A 21,979-nucleotide genomic window follows, 5' to 3' on the forward strand; every position below is an offset into this window, starting at 1 on the left:
ATAAAACATTTGAACTAGTACAAGGTTGTTGGTCATTGGATGTTGGTGTTGAGGCTTGGTAACGCAAACGACTTTGGGTTTCAAAAAATTTGGATGAGAGCTTTTTCATCACAAAAGACAATCCATTTGCCTTCTTTAGTGAGTTTGGCACCTTTTTGCTTTAGTTGTGATGGGATAAGCTCATCTACAATTATTTATGGATATGCCTAACCATCTCGTGCATGTAAAACACCAAGCGTTATGGGTTGAAACCTATTATCTGATGAAGAGACTAAATCCCACCTAGAAAAATAGGTTGAAACCTTGAGATATCACACATTCCTCAATTAAACAAATGCCATTTGTAAAAAAGAAAGGCATAGTAGGATAATCAATTGATTTGACTCCAGTCACCATGATGCTTTTGATAATTGGAGATTTAGATTCATCAACATTAGGTGGGACCCTAGTGTGCATGCTCTCGTGTGAGGTTCTTTTATGCCACCCAAGTGTGCATGCACAAATGTGAGGTTCTCTATGCCTTTCTTGTAACTTTTGAGCTGAAAAATAGTTGGTAACAGTGGCAACTCCTCAAAGCAATCAGTTGCATGTTTCATGAAACAGTACCACTATAAAGGGCTGGAAAACCAAGATCACCAGCTATAGCCTTTTTGACAATAGCATGCATCTCTTTCACAAAATGACGCTACCGCTATACAAAAATCTCATATACCTGTTTCAATGTGTGAAGTCCTACATGACTGGATGATGTGAGGCGGTTCGAAAAGCTACTAGGCGAATTGCAATCGGATACAACCATCTCTTGACTTCTGCACAGTGCTCATCTTAAGTCACCAATGTTCTTTACAGAATAGTCTGCACATCAACAAACGGCCAGTGTCATTTCCCATATAAAGACCCCAAAAGAAACACAAGAACATCATACCCAGCATTTGTTCATGTTTGCTTCGACCTAAATTTTAATTTTGGTAACCAAATACTGTCGCTTCTTTTCTCTTTTTAATATTCTCAGTTCCTGAAGTCTAGTATATGCATGCCCATGAGGATTGCCTTTACTACAACATCCAAACCAAGAAAAGTTATTGAGCACACAACTCAAAATATATACCATGCCTTATCTCAACACAAGCAACATTTCTCAAGGCGTGCCTTTTATCAGTCTTAATTTTGTGGTAACGTCTTGCGTGAAAGAAAAAAACAAATGTTCAAGAAGGCTATCAAAGAGCATATGTGAAAATAATCAGAAGGATGGGCATATATGCATCATAATTACATGCATGCAAGGCACAGACAACCACAGTCATAGAGCAGTCGGAAATGTAGCTACATGAAATGCATGAGTGGCTTGTTTACCGCCACTTGAGACTGAGATACTCTTTTCCACAACAGTTTGGCCAGCCAGTTTCTCTTTGAGCGAATGAAGGAATAGGTATAACAAAGATTTGTCCAACCTTAAGGAGCACTAGCCAGTTATTAATGTCACACTTACACCTGGAGATAATGGAAAATTGCTCTATATTTGAAATATAGCTTCACAGCAAAAAAAAAGTCATTATAGCAGCAACACGAACTTAAAAATAGGGGATCATGACAAATAGAAGATTGACTACCATCCCCTCTGGCTTTGTGGAACACCACCAACAAACCTCCTGGGAGTTCTTCCCGTTCCTATGTTCCTTGCCTTGGGCTTCGTATCCATGTACTTTCCTGTACCTTGGACCTATACACCATCATATGGGACTAAATCACTGTTTAGCTTTGCTGAGCCTGATGCTCTGATACCAATGTAACACGCGGAAGCTTTGGGAGTCTTCTTTCAGCCCTAAACACTACTGAGAACATGCTGATGCAAAACGCAGACATAAAGGGAGAGGAGAGAGAGAGCGAGAGAGATAAATATGGCTGGAAATTCAGTATATTTCTGATGGTACAAAAAGGTACCTACATCCACAGCCCTAGGCTGCCTTCATACAAAAGGTGAACATCACCAAAATCTACTCCTATACTAGGGACCCATTCCATAAAGGAATGAATGAATCCTACAATGAGCACGTGCCCCTTTTATAGTCCCTTTGGACATCTTGGAGTGCTGGCCGACTAGCAGTCGGCTGGCCGATTGGTCACATAAATCCATAAAGCTGTGTCACCTAGTCTTCTTGCTATATCTTGATGCGCTTTCAGCCGCCTTGCTATTTGGTACAACCGACGCCTTCTGTAAGGCGCTGACAACATCTCCCATGAATTCCATGCCCTTGCTCCAAGTCCACACTGCCAAACAGCACTCTGTGCTCCATGTCCTAGCTCCAATGATCTTTTTCTTGGCTGCCTCTTCTGGATTAGCTCCAAAGAATGTCCATGGCATTTCATGCACATGACACTTGGTTTGGACCATCCTACAATGCAATGATGCATGTCATGCTTCTTCGCTACAAGATAAAATCTAAAGCAATAGCAAGTCTAGCCTTTAAGCTCTTGTGAAGTGCTTCAAATATGAAATGACATACTTTGTAGCACTAGAAAAAGATAACCAAAGCGTGTCGCGGCGGGCCTCACGAGCTCGTACTTGCAAGTTACTCTAAAGAGAGCCAATGCTTGCAGTCTTTTTGTGATGAATGTTATGATTCGCAAGGCTTTTTCAAGCACTGGCTCTACCCAACACAATTGGGCAATGTCTTCCATCATTAGGTCAAGAGAATGTGAAGCACAAGGAGTCCATACAATGGCTTTGTAGTCCCTCTCCACAAACTCTCCCATCTTTGCACAATTGGAGCCAGTGTCAGTTACAACTTGCACCACATGTTGAGAACCAATCTCCTCAATCGCTTGTCGTATGTGCTTGTAAATCCACTCTCCTGTAATGCTCAAACCGGGGGCCGAGGCGTCAATAACACGCATTAGCATTATTGTGCCCGCGCAACATGACACCAAGATATTAATCATGTGTCGTCGCCTCTACAAAAGCCAAATGAGAAATCAAAAACTTATTTTTAAATGCACATTGCACACCCCATGAGCAACTAGCATCAAGCATTAAATATTGAAGACGAAGGACGAGAGTTTAGATTAGATTATTTACCATGTCACTCCATCCATCGGAAATAATTGAGCATCCATATTGCTCCCAACACACTTTTAACCCACTTAGGTCTTGATGGATAGTCCTCACTTGGCTTGTTAAGTGTGTTGTTCTCAAGGCCTCCCAAGTAACGGGACGCAAACCCGTAGCTCCGGCCGCCGCCGCCACCACCAATGCATTGTAGAAGTTGTGGTAGGCCTTCGTGCGAGCAATGTTGAAAGGAAGATTGCATTGATAGAAAAATCTTTGCTCCGCAATTTAAGCGGCCTCTTTTAACTTTGGAGCATATTGACCATGCACATGTTGCTCTCTACCTCTCTTCTTTGAAAAAGCATGGGAGATTTGGGAACTTGAACGCATGGGCAAAGACTCACCTACATTAGGAGATTCCGTCATTCCCGGTTCATTGATTGCCGCATTCGGTGGTGTCACTTGTTGCACGGGATGCATTAGTGGCCACATTGGATGTATGTGTGACTTCTTCCCGTGCGGACCGTTGCTTGGCTTCATACTCTTGCCTTTGCGGTTGTGACCAACTCTTCAATTCTCTCTCATGGTAAGGGATTGCGCAAAAGGGGTCACACCTCCCTAAATCTACACATAGACTTCCATGTCTCTGTCTCTCTTTGTGTTTCTCTCTCTCTCTCTCTCTCTCTCTCTCTCTCTCTCTCTCCTCCACTCACACACACCACACACACACACACACACGCTATCTCTCTTCTCACACACACTCTCCCACATATAGAAACTCTCTCTCTCTCTCTCTCTCTCTCTCTCTCTCTCTCTCTCTTACATACATTCATGCACACACATAAACATACTTCTTTCTCATGCACACGTGCACACACACACACACTCTCTCTCTCTCTCTCTCACGCCCCCACATCTCAATATATATTATCTACAATATTATGTTTTATTATATTTAGAGATGTATACCTATATATACATGTGCATTTATAAAATAAATAAACACATAAACACATATTTTTAATTAATATTAAATGTTAATACGTAGGGATGCACGATGAGGTGTGTTCACTCTTAAATAAGTGTATCTTATATACAATGTCTTTTGTCTTCTCTTTTGCATACATATGTGTGATTGTGTGTGCACATACACACGTATGTGATTGTGTACTGTCTTCATGCGTGCATGTGTCGTGCAAGTGTCTTGATTGTGTGTGTGTTAGTGTGTATTTGTGTTGTGTGTGTTAGTGTGTATTTGTTGTGTGTGTGTGTACATGGTGTGTATGTTTTTATTTATGTGTATCCATAGCGAGTGTCTGCATGTACGTATGTGTGAGCATGGTGTGTATGTTTTTATTTATGTGTATCCATAGCGAGTGTCTGCATGTACGTGTGTGTGAGCATGTGAATATACTCATGTGTACATGTGTGTGCACGTGCAGGTGCATATGTGTGTGTGTGTGTGTGTGTGCATGTCCATGTGTGTGCACATGTACTTGTGCATGTGAGTGTATTTATGTGCTTGTGTGTGTGTGTGTGTGCATGTCCATGTGTGTGCACATGTACTTGTGCATGTGAGTGTATTTATGTGCTTGTGTGCATGTATACACATGTGTGTATATGCAAGCTTGAGTATGTGTACAAGTGTGCATATCTCTATGTGTTGCACGTGTGTCCATGCGTGCGAGTGTGTATGTGTTTTTCTATGCGTGTGCATGTATCATGTGCTTGTGTCTGTGTGTGCATGAACATGTGTGTGCGTCGAACATACATATAAATCTATTTATATATATATGCTTACATACCTATAGATACACATATATACATAATATATATACGTGTGTGTGTGTGTGTGTGTGTATGTATATTCTCTCTCTTACACATGCACATAATATAATATTAGAAGATATGTATGTGTGTGTGTGGAGGAGGGAGGAGAGGTGGGCAATTTGCTTTCTAATGTATTATATATATATATATAAGAAACTCAATAAGTAAATGGTTTGATGGTGACAACTAATTGTGAGCCCCAATGCATCTAGGCGTGTGGGAAAGAAACCCAAACACTTGACTTTTCTTCTCCTTTCTCCTTCTCAAAAATTCTCCCTCTCCTTTCTCCACGTAAAGGGGTGAGGACTCTTCCTTTCTCCACGTAAAGGGGTACGGGTGCATATGTGTGTGTGAGTGTGTGCACATGTACTTGTGCATGTGAGTGTATTTATGTACTTGTGTACATGTATACACGTGTGTATATGCAAGCTTGAGTATGTGTGCAAGTGTGCATATCTCTATGTGTTGCACGTGTGTCCATGCGTGCGAGTGTGTGTGTGTGTGTTTGTATGCGTGTGTGCATGTATCATGTGCTTGTGTCTGTGTGTGCATGAACATACATGTGTGTGCGTCGAACATACATATAAATCTATTTATATATACATGCTTACATACCTATAGATACACATATATACATAATATATATACGTGTGTGTGTGTGTGTGTGTATGTATATTCTCTCTCTTACACATGCACATAATATAATATTAGGAAGATATGTATGTGTGTGTGTGTGGAGGAGGGGGGAGAGGTGGGCAATTTGCTTTCTAATGTATTATATATATATATATAAGAAACTCAATAAGTAAATGGTTTGATGGTGACAACTAATTGTGAGCCCCAATGCATCTAGGCGTGTGGGAAAGAAACCCCCAAACACTTGACTTCTCTTCTCCTTTCTCCTTTTCAAAAATTATCCCTCTCCTTTCTCCATGTAAAGGGGTGAGGACTCTTCCTTTATCTTGTAATAGATAACTACATGGTTTGATGGTGACAACTAATTGTGAGCCCCAATGCATCTAGGCGTGTGGGAAAGAAACCCCCAAACACTTGACTTCTCTTCTCCTTTCTCCTTTTCAAAAATTCTCCCTCTCCTTTCTCCACGTAAAGGGGTGAGGACTCTTCCTTTATCTTGTAATAGATATTCGACTGGAATTGATCATTATTCTCCTTATATAATGGTTGCTTGTACATGCTCTAGTTTGGGTGGCAACAATGCCGGATAGCCCAAGGAGCAAGATTTGTATATGGGTGGCAACGATGCCAGATGACCGATCAGACGGCAACGATGCTAGATATCTTGGATTTCGAAGTCGGGCGGTTATTGCAACCAGATGGCCCAGATGACTGTATTGGATTTCACAGTCGGGCATTCATAGCAACCAGATGGCCAAGATGATTGTATTGGATTTCGCAGTTGGGCGGTCATTGCCACTAGATGGCCCATATGACTGTATTGGATCTCAGAGTCAAGCGGTCAATGCGACCAGACGGCCCAGATGACTATGGAAGAACTCTTGGGCAGTCCTAGTGACCAAATGGCCTTGAGGATAGTCTGAGCAGTTTCCTCGGGAACCAGATGGCTCAGCACGGTTTCGATGAAACTAGACAAGACAATCCATGAACAGGAGGATCTTTACTTGTGCACTGCATACCGATGAAACTAGACAAGACAATCCATGAACAGGAGGATCTTTACTTGTGCACTGCATACCGATGTATGTTTGAATTGCTTTGACTTTGTGTGCTGTTTTTGATGTGTGGACAATGCTTGGATTTAAGGCATGTGATAGTATCTTGGGCTCTAAACGACCTGGCCAGTATCTAGAGTACCCAATATCTTGGGCTCTAAACTACCTGGCTAGTATCTAGAGTACCCAGTAGACGCAAATGATGCATACTTGTTTGTTGACTAGCTTGTGTCTAGTTTTTGCAGAAGGTGAGTATGCATTTATTTTATCTAACACATGTCATAGGCCATGAAAAGGTACCATCAAGAACAAAGCTATTGGTCAAAGAAAAGGCATGCAGATGTTGCCAGATGAGCAGATGACACCATAGATATGGGGAAAGACCAAATGCACAAGCTCACCAGATGGGGCTAGTACCTTTAAACATATGGATGTACTTCATGTACCTTGAAACATATGGATGTACTTGATGTACCAGGGACATATGCATGTACTTGGAAGATATGGACATACTTGGAACACTTGCGATCTGCAATTGAGGACAACTGCGATATAAGAGGGAGGTAGCGTAACTATTTGGTCCTCCTAGCTCTATTTCACATGATGAAACCCATGCCCAGACACCACATAGGTGGAGGACGACATGGGGATAGGGTCCATAAGGTTTGATTAAGAAAAAGCACAATTCTTGGTCAAAAAGCAAGAAAAAGCAAAAAGTCAAACAAGGTTGACTGCGAGCCAAGGGCACCATTGAAAAGAGGAGACTGAGCCGGACCAAAAAGCTAAAAGGCGCTTTCTCAAAAAGCATCTCTTAAGGCCAAAAAGCAAAGCCTTAAAGCTTAAAAAAAGCAAAGCACCGAAAGTTGAGTAATATTTTATTAATAAAAGTAAAAAGAGCAAAAGCAAAGGCAAAAAGAAAAAAGTAAAGCATAAAAAGGCAAAGCAAAAGCATGATGGCTTTTTGGCAAAAAGTAAGGCCCTCCCCAAGTATAAAAGAAGCTAGAGCCCTCTTGTTTTGGGCATCAAGCTTGTGGAGAGCAAGGAGACCCTCATCTTCATCCACCTCATCTTCATCCACCTGCCATTACCGCCTCCACTCAGCTCAGCCACCCCAGAGCCGCCACCACTCAGCTCAGCCCGATCGCTACCCAGTTCCGCCCAGCCGCCACTCAGCCGCCCATTTTTGGAAACTTGGACATGAACATGGAACTTGGACATAGAGCTTGGACATGGAACATAGAGCTTGGACATGAACATGGAGCTTGGACATAGAGCTTGGACATGAAACATATAGTTGGGGCATGAAGCTTGGACATGAACTTGGAACTTGGACATAGAGCTTGGAGCCTTGGACATGGAACATAGAGTTTAGACATGGAGCTTGGACATGAACATGGAACTTGGACATAGAGCTTGGACATGAAACACAGAGCTTAGACATGGAGCTTGGACATGAACATGGAGCTTGGACATAGAGCTTGGACATGAAACACAGAGCTTAGACATGGAGCTTGGATTTTGGACTTCGACTTGGATTCATTGGATTTGGATATTGGATTTGGTACTAGCTCGGTGAGAGATACTTGTGGGTCATGCCCGTGGTGTGCTCGGCATCAGAGATCTCGTGCCTCGATATCGACATCGACTTGGATATCCGACATCGGCATATCTGTTTGTCTTGTATTCATTGATTGTATTGATCTTGGCTGATTGTTCCTGAATAAATTCCTGAAAGGGGGCGGGGCATGGCATGTTCCCCGCTCGGTGTGGTGTATTGTGCAAGATCCCTATTCCCTTCTCTCTCTCCCCTCTCTCTCAATATCTTTATCTCTTGGACACATGGTTGAGTCTGTCACTGCATGCCCCCGCTAGGCTTACAAGCTGACCCCTTACAAGATCCCTCCCGTCCCAAGTGGCTAGGAGCTTTCATGCTCCACAACATCCCTTTGGCAGTTCTAGGATCAACCAGGGGTCTAGCTCTCATTTTCTTAGTCATATACCATGGGCATCTAACCCTCTCCCCAATAGAGGACTTTATTGGTGGCTCACTTCAAAGAATCCAGATCATTGGCTTCCATGAGCACCGCTGGCACAGCGAGCCCCCTCCATCGTAGATAGCCCGAGACAAGTTTTGGAGACTCTAGCTCTAGGAGAGCCAACCCTTGACACAGACTAGTGGGACCCCGGTGAGTGGGAGTGGACAGACCCTTTAGCCCTAAGAGCCCGACCACCCCCTTTTTTCACTACTAGGTGAGGCTAGGCCAACAGATATAGATGCATAAGATTGACAATACTCCTGCTTCAACAAATCATTGGTGCTCCCAGGACATCTCACCTTGCTTCCCCAAAGACTATTGGAAGCGATTGTGGGACAGCTTCCGACCTCAAATGGTCACTCTGGTTCTCTAGCAGGTTTCCCACAAGAGTTTAGCAATTGTCACGTGGCTAGGCATTGGTGGTCATCCAATGCAGTGCCTGAGATGCAGCCACCCGAAAGAGTCGCAACGACATTGCCTTTGGGAATGCCCCAAAGCGCAGCAAGTCCGACAAAGGATTCTTTGACTATTCACCACCTCTCGACTCCCGCCCATCATCACTTGGGGGGTAGTCACCTGGGTGACAGAGTTAAGGCCCACCCTCCATTATGAGGAGAGGGCCAGGCCCTCAGGCTCACACATTGCACGATAGAGTCTATCCCCTCCCCGACTCTCCAGTAGAGGCCTAGTCCCCTGGCACTTGTCAGAGATGGGAGATCATCAGCAACATAGCGGCATGGCACATTTGGCAGGCTCAATGTAGCGAGACCATTGAGGGCACCCTCAACAGCCAGCCCCCCAGCCCCCGGGCGGGCAGGGCGCAGGCACAGCAGTGTCTATCCATGCCATATGGACAGATATCATTCAGACACTCTTGGGGGAAGCTTCAGGGAGGTTCGGACCGCAGGTGGAAACGTCGAGAGGCCTTCCTACACATATGGCAACAAGGTCCCTTCCTCTCTGATAGTGTCAGAGACCTCACGTGGCACTACAAGCCACCGGTTTGGCTTCCCCCTCCCCGCCTCCCCCTCTCTTGTATGAGGTAGTTGTTGGGTATTTCAGAGTTAGTTCCTTTTGGGATACCCAGATTCGAACATCGTATCAAAGCTAGGCTGAACCACATCTGCGTTTTTAGGGGTTCTACATTTTTAGGGTTTCTACATTTTTCTGTCGGACTACCCGGAGCTCAACAGCCGCCATCATCATTAAGGGTGTGTTTTTCCTGTTGCCGCTACTGCTGAAGTTGATGATGTCGACGCCTTCACCACCTTGCCGCCAATGCTGCCCCGTTGATTCTACTGCTGTCCCCACTCCACAGCCAGCAGCAACGCCTCAGTTCAGCGTTTTCTGCTCTGCCCTCCTGAAGAGCAACATTTTCTGCCCATTCCGCCAACGTTTTCTCCAACAGTCACTTCAGCCCCTTGGCTGCGTTTTTTGTGCAAACCTGTGTGCCCTCTTCTGCCTTCTGTTGTGGCTCCTCTTCCTCAGCATCGACTTCTTGCCTGTGATCCGCCTTCATCACTTTGGGCTACTCTTCTTAGCTTTGCAAACGGACGCCTCCTTTGTGCTGTCCCAAGTGCCAAGCCGCCATCTTTTAGGGTACTTTCGACATTTCCAACTCTTGTCTGCTCTACCAGCCTCTGCAACAACAATCTTGCACATGCAGCAACGTATCAAGTAATCATATCAGAATCCTTTCTAGTTAAAAAATATCATGGGAATACTTAAATTTTCCCTCGGGTCCTCTCCCTTGGCTTTCATGCCAAAAAGGAATGTACCTAGCAGTACTGCAAGCACCATCACGAAGCATCTGCTCCTTGCAAGTACATGCCCCACACTTGACCTCAAGTGTCGGAGTCTTGGAAACGTCAGCACAAGAAGATGACATCAGACCATCATCGACGTTCTACCATGCGGGAAGTTTGTTAAACTTCCAACAATCTATCTTTTCAGTTGTATGTGTTGGGTTGTCTGGCCGGGAAGGCCCCCCCCCCCCCCCCCCCCCAAAAAAAAATAAATTAATTAATTAATTAAATTAAATTAAAAACTGAGTATTTTGAGTCATGGGTTCTCTGCCTGGGTAAGTCCCCCAAAAATCTGAGTTATTTATTTTTGGATCCTTAACGCCTTGTTTTATCATCACTTTAGGTGAGTTAGTTCCCTTTTGCCCCTACTTTAGGTGAGGGGGGATCGTTTTGGTATGCCGATGTAAGCTGTCTTTGTCCCTCAAGCAAGACTTGACCTCTGAGAGCTTTGCACTAGGCCATGCTTTATGAACTTCTAAGCCACGTTCATGTCTAGTCTTTGCTTGTATTGGAGTACCGGACTATTGAAGGTTATGCATGCAACTCCACCATCACTCCAAAGGGGGTTTTGTTGGGTATTTTAGAGTTAGTCTGAAGTCTGGTCAAGTGTCCTTAGTGGTGTGAACACCCTCTTATTAAGGGTCAAAAGATAAGGCCTTGGTGCCTATAAAAGTATGTATTTGGGTGGATTCATTATAGCAATTCTCTGACCCCGGCTCAAAAAACAAAGCCAAAAACATTATAACAATGAGTATCATTTGAGTTGTGCAAACTGCTGTCTATTGGCTTGAGTATCTCATCTCTCTCTCTCTCTCTTACTTTCTATCTCTTCTCTTGTACAACCATTTCCATGGCTCAAACCTTCTCCTCTCTCCTTGCTTCATCTCTCTTCTACACACTCCACCATGATGATGATATTTCACCCTCCATAGCTCCTCCTGGGATACCCTGATTTCAACGGTAGTTCCCTCCAAGAGTGGCCAGCCATGGAGGGGACTACCCTCCCCCTGTGTTTTGTCCTCTTTTCAGAGGTTCGGTGCTTGTAATTCAGCCTATTGGCTGGTTTTCATATAACTAATATAAGGATCTTTTTTCTGGAAAAGGAAAAAAAATTTGAGGTCAGTAAAGAAAGCTTCAGCAGGAACAACCTACAACTGACCTGAAGATGGTGCAGGTGTGTTTTTATCCCCTCAACTGTCTGTATCAAGCTGATTCCCTCCCCAATCGAAAGACTGAGATGGCATCATATTAGAAGGCCGATGATACTGTCGAGAATCATTGACAACTCCAGAATTGGGCCCCTGCATGGATGACTGCTGTTGCATGGGTACATATAAGGGGGAGTCAGGTGCTGTTTCAGCCGGTTGGATACTGTGAACACTCCCTCCTTGCATTTGACTTTTTTTGGTTTCTGACAGGAAGGTACCCACAACTACCTGCATGGCCAAAACCAAGTAAATATTCAAGGATGAAAAGATCTTTAAAAATGGAGAGATTGATTTACATTACTGACCTTCACTGGACTCGCTGCTACAAAAATGCCTGTGACTTCACCTCCGATAACATGTCCATCTGCTCCTGCCAATGAGACAGTTAACCCTCCCGCCCTGCTCTGAGAACCTCTATTTTCACCGGGTAAAAATGAGCCTGACAATGACAAAATATCAAAGCGCCCCTGCAAACACACTCAGTTGTCACTCTACAATCACTTCAATCTACAGAAATACACATGCATTCACAATTTCACACATCTGAAAGCACACTACTGATCATGTTCTTTTTTTACAAAAAATTTTACTTTGTGAAAATTAGACTAATGGTGTACCTCATATGTGACTAGGCCGCCAGATGTTCCAGGCTGACAAAGGGTGATGTTTGAAATTGCTCCATTGGCAGACAAGATGCACATTCCCCAATTCTCCTGGTTTAGAAATGACATTACCTTTATTGAGACATCCTGCAAATGATCTCCACATAAGCTACACCTCACATAGAACTCAAAACAATAAAAAAGATGCATTGCAAACCCTAAAAGAGACCTCCACTAGCACAAACAGGCTGTCAATACAACCAAAATGTGACGGGGAGCACAATCTTGGAGCACTTAACCATTCACTTCATTGATGACACAATTAGACCACAAAATGTGTCTTCACTCCTAGCCTGCAAGCTGTACGGTTATCCTTCACGCACATGTATGGCTACCAACTTTGCGATTGCAGCTGTATGGCTGTATGATCATTTTCTTTCAAGGCCAGCTGCTGTTTAGTTTCCATACTGTACAGACACCCCAAGCTGATCATTTCTTCTATACAGCTAGTTATGAGGCTGTTCTATCAGTAAACACCCAATTTGGAAGTGCCCGGGAGGATTTGAGAGCTGGTCCATGCATTGGGCTGGCTGTAGAAGCTTACTTCATTGATTGAAGACCCATGAAGGACAATTTGAAGACCTCGGAAGATCTTTGGAAACTAATCTTGCCATTAAAGCTTAGGAGAGCCAAGTTGTCTGGGCTGGAGAGGAGATTGCCTAAGGCACCAATAAGGCTTGTGATATTATTAAAGCTTTAGAGAACCAAGCTATCTGGGTTGAAGAAATCTCCCAAGGCATGGATAGGATTGTGACGTAAAGCCTTGAGAAATCAAGTATTGTTGAGCTTAGGAGAACCAAGTTGTCTGGGCTGGAGAGGAGATTGCCTAAGGCACCGATAAGGCTTGTGATATTATTAAAGCTTTAGAGAACCAAGCTATCTAGGTTGAAGAAATCTCCCAAGGCATGTATAGGATTGTGACATAAAGCCTTGAGAAATCAAGTATGGTTGAGCTCATGGTACATCAAAACATATGAGAGTCGTGATTAAGCATATGATTGAGATAATATCAAATGTGATTAAGCTAATAGCATATGATTGAGATAATATCAAATGTGATTAAGCTAATAGCAAGATGATGAAAAGTAATTAAGCATAAACCCGCATAATCTCATTGCAATAATCAAGGTTCATACACCCATATTTATAACCTTGGGAAGGGCTCCAATCCATGCTTTGTGTGTACCTTGGTGCCAGCCATGTGTCCATAAATGCTCACACTACATATGCCTCCTTGCACTTTCCATGTGTTACCTTTTTGACCTTTGACTTCACCTTTTACAAATGACCATACAAATCAACCTTTGCCAATGTACCCCTAGTTTACTTCTATCGGACATCCTACTTTACTAGCTTGAGAGATTAATGAAAGGGCATCACTCTGATACTAGGTTGAGAAATCAAGTATGATTGAGCTCATGGCAGATCAAAACATATGAGTCGTGATTAAGCATATGATTGAGATAATATCAAATGTGATTAAGCTAATAGCAAGATGATGACAAGTGATTAAGCACAAACCCACATAATCTCATTGCAATAATCAAGGTCCATACACCCATATTTATAGCCTTGGGAAGGACTCCAATCCGTGCTTTGTGTACACCCTAGTACCAACCATGTGTCCATAAATGCTCACACTACATGTGCCTCCTTGCACTTTCCATGTGCTACCTTTTTGACCTTCGACTTCACCTTTTACAAATGACCATACAAATCAATACTTGCCAATGTACCCTTAGTATACTCCTTTTCTAATGTGCATGCTCCTCCCCTTGCTCCACTCATGTTGCACCCTCACACATTGCATTTCTCAACAGCCTTAACCGTTACAATCAACATGCTAACTAATCTTTTGGGGCTCCTAACCCACATATTAGCCAACCTAACAACCTAACTCCAGGGTTAGCCTCAGGTATATAACATCAATTTCAATTGTCCGAGATTCACGCAACAAAATCCGAGATTCTCATGACCGAATCCTTCCAAGATCTCCTAAACACAAGACAAGTACATGATTGGTTCCCAATTAGGATTCTATAGGCTAGCTCACCACTCAACCATAGATCCGAGAACATCGGATCACCCCCAAGCATAGGGGCTAAGTCTCTGTCCATACAAACCACACCGAATCAACTATCAAGACCTATCCTAACGGGGCCATCGATGGACTATCTATATCACGATGGACTACCATAACTAAAGTAGTTCAAAAAGGTTTCTGCCAAACTTGTCTTAAAGAAAAAAATAATCTTTCAAGATCATACATAAATTCAGTGATGGGTCGTCAAACTGGAATTACCAAGCCATTGGAAGATCCATCCTGGTTTCGACTCCATCAATCTTGTGGAATACCATGGGCCACAGATGGTAATACCTTTGGATTAGGATAATCCAAAGTTAGTGGATGGTGGTTGTCTTCAGGAAGTCTTGATTCCTAAAAGGTAATTCTTCATCAATTCAAGCAAGGATCTTTGCAAAATATCTTCAGTAACATCCAGTCATGCAAGACTTCTCAACGTGCATGGGATGTTCTTGAAACTAGACTTCTTAGTGTGTATGGGATGTTCTTGAAACTATGTATCAAGCAAAGAATGGGATGTTCTTGAAACTAGACTTCTCAACGTGCATGGGATGTTCTTGAAACTATGTACCAAGCAAAGAATGAGGCCAAAGTTGCATATCTCAAGAAAGAACTTAAGAACCTAGAGATGCATGAAGGTGACAGTATGGCCGATCATCTTATGAAGATCCACGATCTTCGGGAGCAGTTGCTTAGTATTGATGAGATCATTCCTAAAAAGGAGAGGAAAACTCACCACTAAAGAGGGCGACTAGGTCATCTCATAAAGGGCAAACATGTCACATGCACCATCGTCTTGGGATGCCACATGGACATTCGGCAGCTTCTAGGACAATCAGACACATTTTTTGATGGGCCAAGAGCAGGTTGTGAGATCCTTAGTCCAAGAAACAAGTCATTAGACACCATCTAGGTTTAGGGTCAGTGTCCATCGTGCCTATGACACAAGTCTATGTTACCCTCTTTGCAAGTTGTATAAATTTGTATTGGCCAACCGGGCACTTACTAGACTATTTGGTCAGGTACCTACTACTAGGGAAGCCCAAGTGTGTGTCAAAGCCTTGTTCAAGTCCCGCACAAATGTGTCATGTCAAAGTGTCAAAAGGCAATCATTTATATGGTCAAAAGCCTTAATCTTTGGGGAGCCATGGGCCACAACATGGGCATCTTGAGTTGGTGTGACCAAAAAGGGACAAAGGTGGACCAATTATTGGGCTGATAGAGGGTGACTATGTAAAAAGACTTTTAACGGCACATCTTTTGAGAGAAATCTTAGGGACAACCCTAGCTCTTGATGACTATATAAGAGTAATGAACCGAGGGCATAAATCATCTTGAAACCCGTGAGCTCAAGGGTCAAGCCAAGCATGAGGAGGCAATTGACCCTTGAATAATTTGCATAAGGGAAGCATAGAGTTCAAACATATCTTCATCGTCTGAAGGAGAGCTGAGAAGACTATCCAACTAGCCTATAGCAATATGATTTGTATTATCAAGGAATTTTACGTACGAGCTCCATGGGCAATGCTTGCCAAATTTCCAACGACATTCATGCATATGAAAACAATTTCAAACATGTTATGTCGTAGTAGAGGATGAATCTACATCTCCCCAATAGCGAAGAGCCTCACTCCCCAATCCCCAATATCTTGCCACAAGCAGCTATGCTCCACTAGGATCTATACACATCCAAGTGTGTGCCACGCCAAGACATAGGAGACCTTAATGGCTAAGACCGTGATGTAAAGTAGGCTTAACGAACACAAAAAACTCTTACCCGCTAAGAATCGCTTGTCATCATAGTTGCATTCCGTACCCGTACTCATCCGATGTGTACCTTCAATACTTTCCATACCACTCCATACGTACTGTACCTTGTACGAATAAGGTCTTCGTACCAAATATGAGGTTCAATGTACAACACTTATTTGGTCCGTCTTTTAATTATTTTAGTCAATGGTCATTACTCAGTAGTCAATAGATTAGTTTTCATTTCAGTATTACCATTGTCTTTCATGCTATTTTTGTATGGATGCTAGATATTTCTTATTTTATATACATACGTACATACAAACATTAAAAAACGTGAACGTACTTAAAGTACTTATCTTGATGCATACTCGTACCGTACCGCACCATACCTAAAATACTCAACCACTATGCTTGCCATTTATAGTCACTTTCTAGCTTTAGGTCGAAGTAATGATGAAAGAATACTTCACACAACTCTCATCTAAAATTAGGGTTTTTGAAAATTAGGGTTTTTGCAAATTAGAGCTTCTATAGAAAAATTAGGAATTCACCTGAATTAGGGATTCTGCAAATTAGGGTTTCTAGAGCATTAGGGTTTCAGCTTTTGAAAGAATTGTCGAAGACAAAACTGTTCAAAACCCTTGTGTGACAACCAGCCCAAAATGGCCCAAAAGGGCCGCCCAAAAGGCTTCAGGACAGCCAGGCTAGCCGACTAGGCCAATAGACCTAGAGGGTGGGGAACCTACACTATATAAAGTGTACGCGCAACCCCCTCCAATTACAAAATCATCTTCATCAACCTGCATTCATCATCCGCTATACCACCTGCGCAGCACTCCACAGCAGCAGCACGATGATCAACGCTTATCCAGATACATCATCCAGTAGTCGGCTCTACCCCCTGCACAGCAGCAACCCGGTAATCAACACGACACAACAATCTTCATCGCATAGCACGGGCGTTCAACCTGCGCAACACACCACAATGCAGCCCGATGATCATTGATTATCATCAACTTCCAACCATCGGCTCTACCCCCTGCACACAGCAGCAACCCAACAACCAACACATCATCTTCACCAACTTGCGTGCTGCAGCGACCTGGTCCCAGTAAATCAACGCATCCAGCAGCAACGTCTGTCCACATCATCGAGCTTCAACGCAGCTCATAATCGAGCATCCAGCAATCCAATGGGCGCTCCTGCTCCTGCTTCATCATCTAGTCACGGGACTCTGAACCTGTTGCTACAGCCACATCAACGGCACTCTACCTTCTGCGCAGCACACGAGCGCCCAAGTTTGTTCAGCACCCTAATCTTGCAACAGCTCTGCATTCACAGACATCTACATCCTCACGGAGTGCCACCGTTGTCCCCTACGCAAGCCTTCGCCCTCAACCTTGCTTCATCGCCAATCTACTACTCAGAGTCACTTCATCAGTACCTCATACAGAGGCCCTCTTGTACTGGATTACGTTCACCATTATTCATTAATTCATTCATCCATTTCATGCTGTGTTGATTTTCTCTAATCTCTCGCACATCTGGTCCTTTCATCCTTTTTCCCTCACATGGTATCAAAGCTATCGTGAGCAAAGGGAATGAAGCCATCGACAGCACATAGCATGCATCGACTACCCGCGATTCCGGACGATCAGCCTTTGTCACCAGATGTTGATTCTTCTTACTCAGGTGGAGACCACACTGAGGATGGAACTTCTTACTCATTGGAGAGCCCCGCTTGAGGTCTTACATTGGGAGACGAACAACCTGTCTACACCTACTCACCCTCTACACCTTTGGCATCACGACCTTCCTCTTCGCTTCCAGCGGGGGATACATGCCTATAGCCAGTGTGCCAGTACTAGAGCCCGGTATCCAGTCTTATCTGGAGAGCTAATGTAACGTGACTACTATGCACAAGCGTGCTTAATGATGATTAACGCAAGCAATAAAGATTAACGCTAATCACATGGTCATGACATAGAGAAGTAGAGAGGATATGTCACCATTTGGCCATCCGAATGGTTCACTCTTGCTTTCACACTATGTACATATTGGATTGGTGTCCATGGCTTATGGAATGTGCCTATGCATGTGATTGACACGTGTCATGCTGTATAGTTGGATATGATATTCCACTGGGACTTGATGTTATCATGCCCGGAATATCTGGAGGACTTGGCTTTCCGCTGGGACTTGTGCCTTTGTGTACATGCCCGGAAACGCCTCAAAGGCACATGCCCGGAAACGCCTGGAGGATTGGCTTTCCATTGGGTCTGGTATCGCATATACTTGCCTGGAAACGCCTGGTCTTATATGGTTTCATGAACGGAAATTGCTCATGCCAATGCTGCATTGCATAGCATCTTTATGTGCTTGCTTGCAATTGAAATTGCGTGCTGTTTTCATGCTTGCTTGACCAATGTGTAGTTCCGGGTAAGGGGACGCCCGCCCGTGAACCGTGCGTGTGAAACTGTCTACTGACATGGTTGTGCGGCATGTGAACAGGTGGTAAGTATTACCCAATCTAGGCTCAAATAGCCCTTAGGACTTAGCCAATATTTATAAGTGAGTGCGTTCCCACTTCATTAAAGTTTGGGCGCCCAAAAGTCACTTATAAATTATGACCGCTTCCAAGTTCACACTCACTGAAGTCCCGAGGCGGACAAGACTCAATGTCCAGGACCTGATCCTCCCTTTTTACTCATAAATGGGCATCTCCCCATGTCCCTTCACCTGATTGGACCCCAATTCACTTACTTATTAAGAAAAATTCGTGTTTTCTCTTCATGAGGATTTTTGGAGGCTGAAAACTCTGTTTTTCCACCATTTCTCTCCATTTCCAAGCTCTCCATAGCCATACCCAACTTGTTAGGGTGTTTTCAAAGCTTCCAAGAGTGTTTCCAAGTGCTAATCACTCTCCTCCTCACTCCCAATGACTGAAATTCAGCAAAACAGCTCTCATTTTTGCTGTAATTTCTGGTCTTTTTGCTGAAAACCCTAATTTCAGCCTTCCTTTCTCAAGTTGAACCATAGGGGAAGCTTTCCCAGGGTTCCCTTCATCCTCTTGAAGACTTTTGTCGCGAAGGATTGCGGCAAATCAAAGATATCCACACTTCTAAAGCTTCCAACGTGAAGGCTTCCGCTTGCAACAACTTCTATGAAGACTGGTAAGGTAATTGGACAATGTATTGTCTTTACTTACTCAGTAGAAGGGCAGGACTCCTTGTTTAGCCGCCCTGTGTAGTATTTCTCTTGTCCTATGTGCTCTTGAAGATGTTGCTACCTTGCTTGGTAGAACATAGAGCCAATGGTAGAGAATGGGCACTGAAGTCGGGCCGGGCATCAAGGCAGCTCCTTGGTGATCTACATCGACATACCATTGTTTTCTAAATGCTGAATTTCATATGCATTGGCATGGAGGATTTGGCAATGGATGCCCGTGAAACTATGTATTGAATTTCTCCAATAGTAATACAATTTACTCGAGGGAGGGGTCGGCCGTTCTGGCTCATTGTGTGCCTCTTGTCAATTCAGCAATTTACTTCTTGTATTTGAGCAAGTGTCCTTCAAATCTTAGTGTATTTAAGTGTATTGATTAGCATTGTGTTCAACCAAGTTACATTGGTATCAGAGCATACGGTTCTCTTTCACTTCTATCGTGAGAGACGATCACCGTGAACACTAGCTATCTCTACACTTAGAACATTATGGACAGCCATACAATGAATGTTGGAGTTGCTAATACAAGAGGCAGGGACAATGAAATGCATGCCTCCAATGCTTTACAGGATGAGCAAACTCATGTGGTGCACAATAGGAAACATGAATATGTGGGACAGCCGTCTCGTGGCAAAGAGAAGATGCAAGAAGAAGAGTCGATAGTCTTGAGGGCTGAACTTACTCGTATGCAGGCTCTTCTCCAAGCACAACAAGAAGAATTGAATCTCTATCGCCGCGAGGATCCATTGGTACATGACCATTTGAAGACCAAGAAAGCTAAATCTTATATGGATCATGCAATGGCAATGATTGCTCAAGAGTTGCACATGCAACCAAGGGATGCAGCACGTGCATACTTGGCTCATACCGAGGATGCCTATGTAGAAAAGGCAACCATCCCACATGTCTTGGAATCCCCACAAGTGCCCGAACAAGAAGTTATGTCTAAGAGGATGAATCTCCATGCTATGGGAGAGGAACAATCAGTGACTTCACGCCATGCAGGAATATCTCATGTAGCCCGTGAAGGATACAATGTTTATGGCAGTGGTCAAAATGTATGTCAAATGCCATTGCCGGCTGAAAATGTACATGCACGACACATGCAACATGGGCTGCAATTTTCTGTTGGTGCAGGTATTCCGCGTATCTCTCATGCCACTCATGCCTTCGAGTGTGCTCGTGAGGGAGAAGCTATGGCTGAAAATGTATCAATGCATGACACATGCAACATGGGCTGCAATTTTCTGTTGGTGCAGGTATTCCGCGTATCTCTCATGCCACTCATGCCTTCGAGTGTACATGCACGACACATGCAACATGGGCTGCAATTTTCTGTTGGTGCAGGTATTCCGCGTATCTCTCATGCCACTCATGCCTTCGAGTGTGCTCGTGAGGGAGAAGCTATGGCTGAAAATGTATCAATGCATGTTGAGGGGCCAGCCATGCCTCATGCTTACAGGACACATGTATCTATGCCTTATGCATCACCTTTTGGTCCAAAAATGATGCCAATTACAGGGACTGCTCCAATGGACAAACATGGGGGAAAACATGTTGAGATGCACACACATGCATCAAAGTCTCGTGACTTCAAAGCCGGAGACAAATCTGTGAAGTTTGACACATATCATGGGGAATACGATGCATCAAAGGCACTTGCTTTTATTGCCCAGTTTGATATTGCTTTCAGTGATGAGGATTTCACTCAGAAATCCATGATCCGGCATGTAAGCATGTTCATGAAAGGCACTGCTGCCCATTGGTGGCTCACGGAGAAGCTCTCACCGAATCCCGTTAGATCATGGGAAGAGTTCAAGGAGAGGTTTTATGCTCAATTCTTGCCTCCCAATGCATTGAATGAGATAACAATGAAGTGGGATTGGGTAAAGCAAAATGAGGGGGAATCGGTAAATGCATATGTACAAAAGTTTTGGAAAGTGCTTTTGGAGGTGTCTCCATTTATGCATGTCACCGAGGCGGAAAGGAAGAGAAGGTTTCAATCGGGATTGCAACCCGTGTACAAAGCGGGATTACAAATGTATCCTGGTCATACCTTACACCAATTAATCGCCGCCGCCACCGCCACCGAGCAATTGGAACTCAAATTGAGTCGATCCAATAAGGCTAAACCCTCATTTCAAGGCAAAGAGAGGGCTGTCCAAAACCTGCAAAATGATGGACAGCCACCTAAAAGGGACCAAAACCAAGCCAAATTAGGTCCAAAAGCTGAAAATAAGTTTGCTAAAAAGCGCCCTTATAAGCCGGCAAACTTTGGTCTTAGTGCTGAGAAGAAGAAGCAATATATGCGTGAAGGCAAATGCTTTACTTGTGGCAGCACTGAGCACATGGCAAAAGCATGCCCAAATAAGAAGAACAAAGTTGAAAATGCTAATGTACCGAAGCCTAATGTGCATATGGTTCCGGATGTGCAGGGCAACACTTCACATGATAGCAAACATAGGGTTGTATGTAAAGCTTGGGGACAGCTCAAAGATCAGCCCGCTTTGTTCATGTTTGATGATTGTGCATCTGAAAATTTCATATCCACTCAGATGGCAGCTGCTTTGGGTATTGAAGTGGAGGACATGGGTCCTCAAATTGAAGCAGGGGCTGCCTTTGTTGGTAGAGAAGTGCAGGT

The 21,979-nt window shown here is 43.7% G+C and overlaps 1 protein-coding gene across 4 annotated transcripts in view; it reads right to left on the bottom strand.

Annotated features, from left to right (window-relative positions):
• Positions 1 to 244: 244 nt before the first annotated feature.
• LOC147625814 (AT-hook motif nuclear-localized protein 11-like) overlaps positions 245 to 21,979 on the bottom strand; it is a 33,698-nt gene continuing 11,963 nt past the window's right edge. The window contains exons 3-8 of one of the 4 annotated variants that reach the window (XR_015268732.1): positions 12,234 to 12,365; positions 11,922 to 12,083; positions 11,568 to 11,844; positions 3,077 to 3,670; positions 2,505 to 2,952; positions 1,014 to 2,393 (exon numbers count right to left, since the gene is read on the bottom strand). Coding sequence is in view for 2 of the 4 variants with exons in the window: in XM_086817381.1 (XP_086673507.1) it covers positions 11,599 to 11,844; positions 11,922 to 12,083; positions 12,234 to 12,365 (540 nt within the window). In the remaining 2 variants the exon portion in view is untranslated. Of the gene's footprint in view, positions 856 to 1,013; positions 2,394 to 2,504; positions 2,953 to 3,076; positions 3,671 to 11,567; positions 11,845 to 11,921; positions 12,084 to 12,233; positions 12,366 to 21,979 lie in introns of those variants that run through there. The other 3 variants (XR_015268733.1, XM_086817382.1, XM_086817381.1) reach the window with 3 other exon arrangements.

This window comes from Cibotium barometz, chromosome 23 (genome assembly GCF_041138505.1).
Source record: "Cibotium barometz isolate CiBa-2024 chromosome 23, ASM4113850v1, whole genome shotgun sequence".
Classification (NCBI taxonomy): domain Eukaryota; kingdom Viridiplantae; phylum Streptophyta; class Polypodiopsida; order Cyatheales; family Cibotiaceae; genus Cibotium; species Cibotium barometz.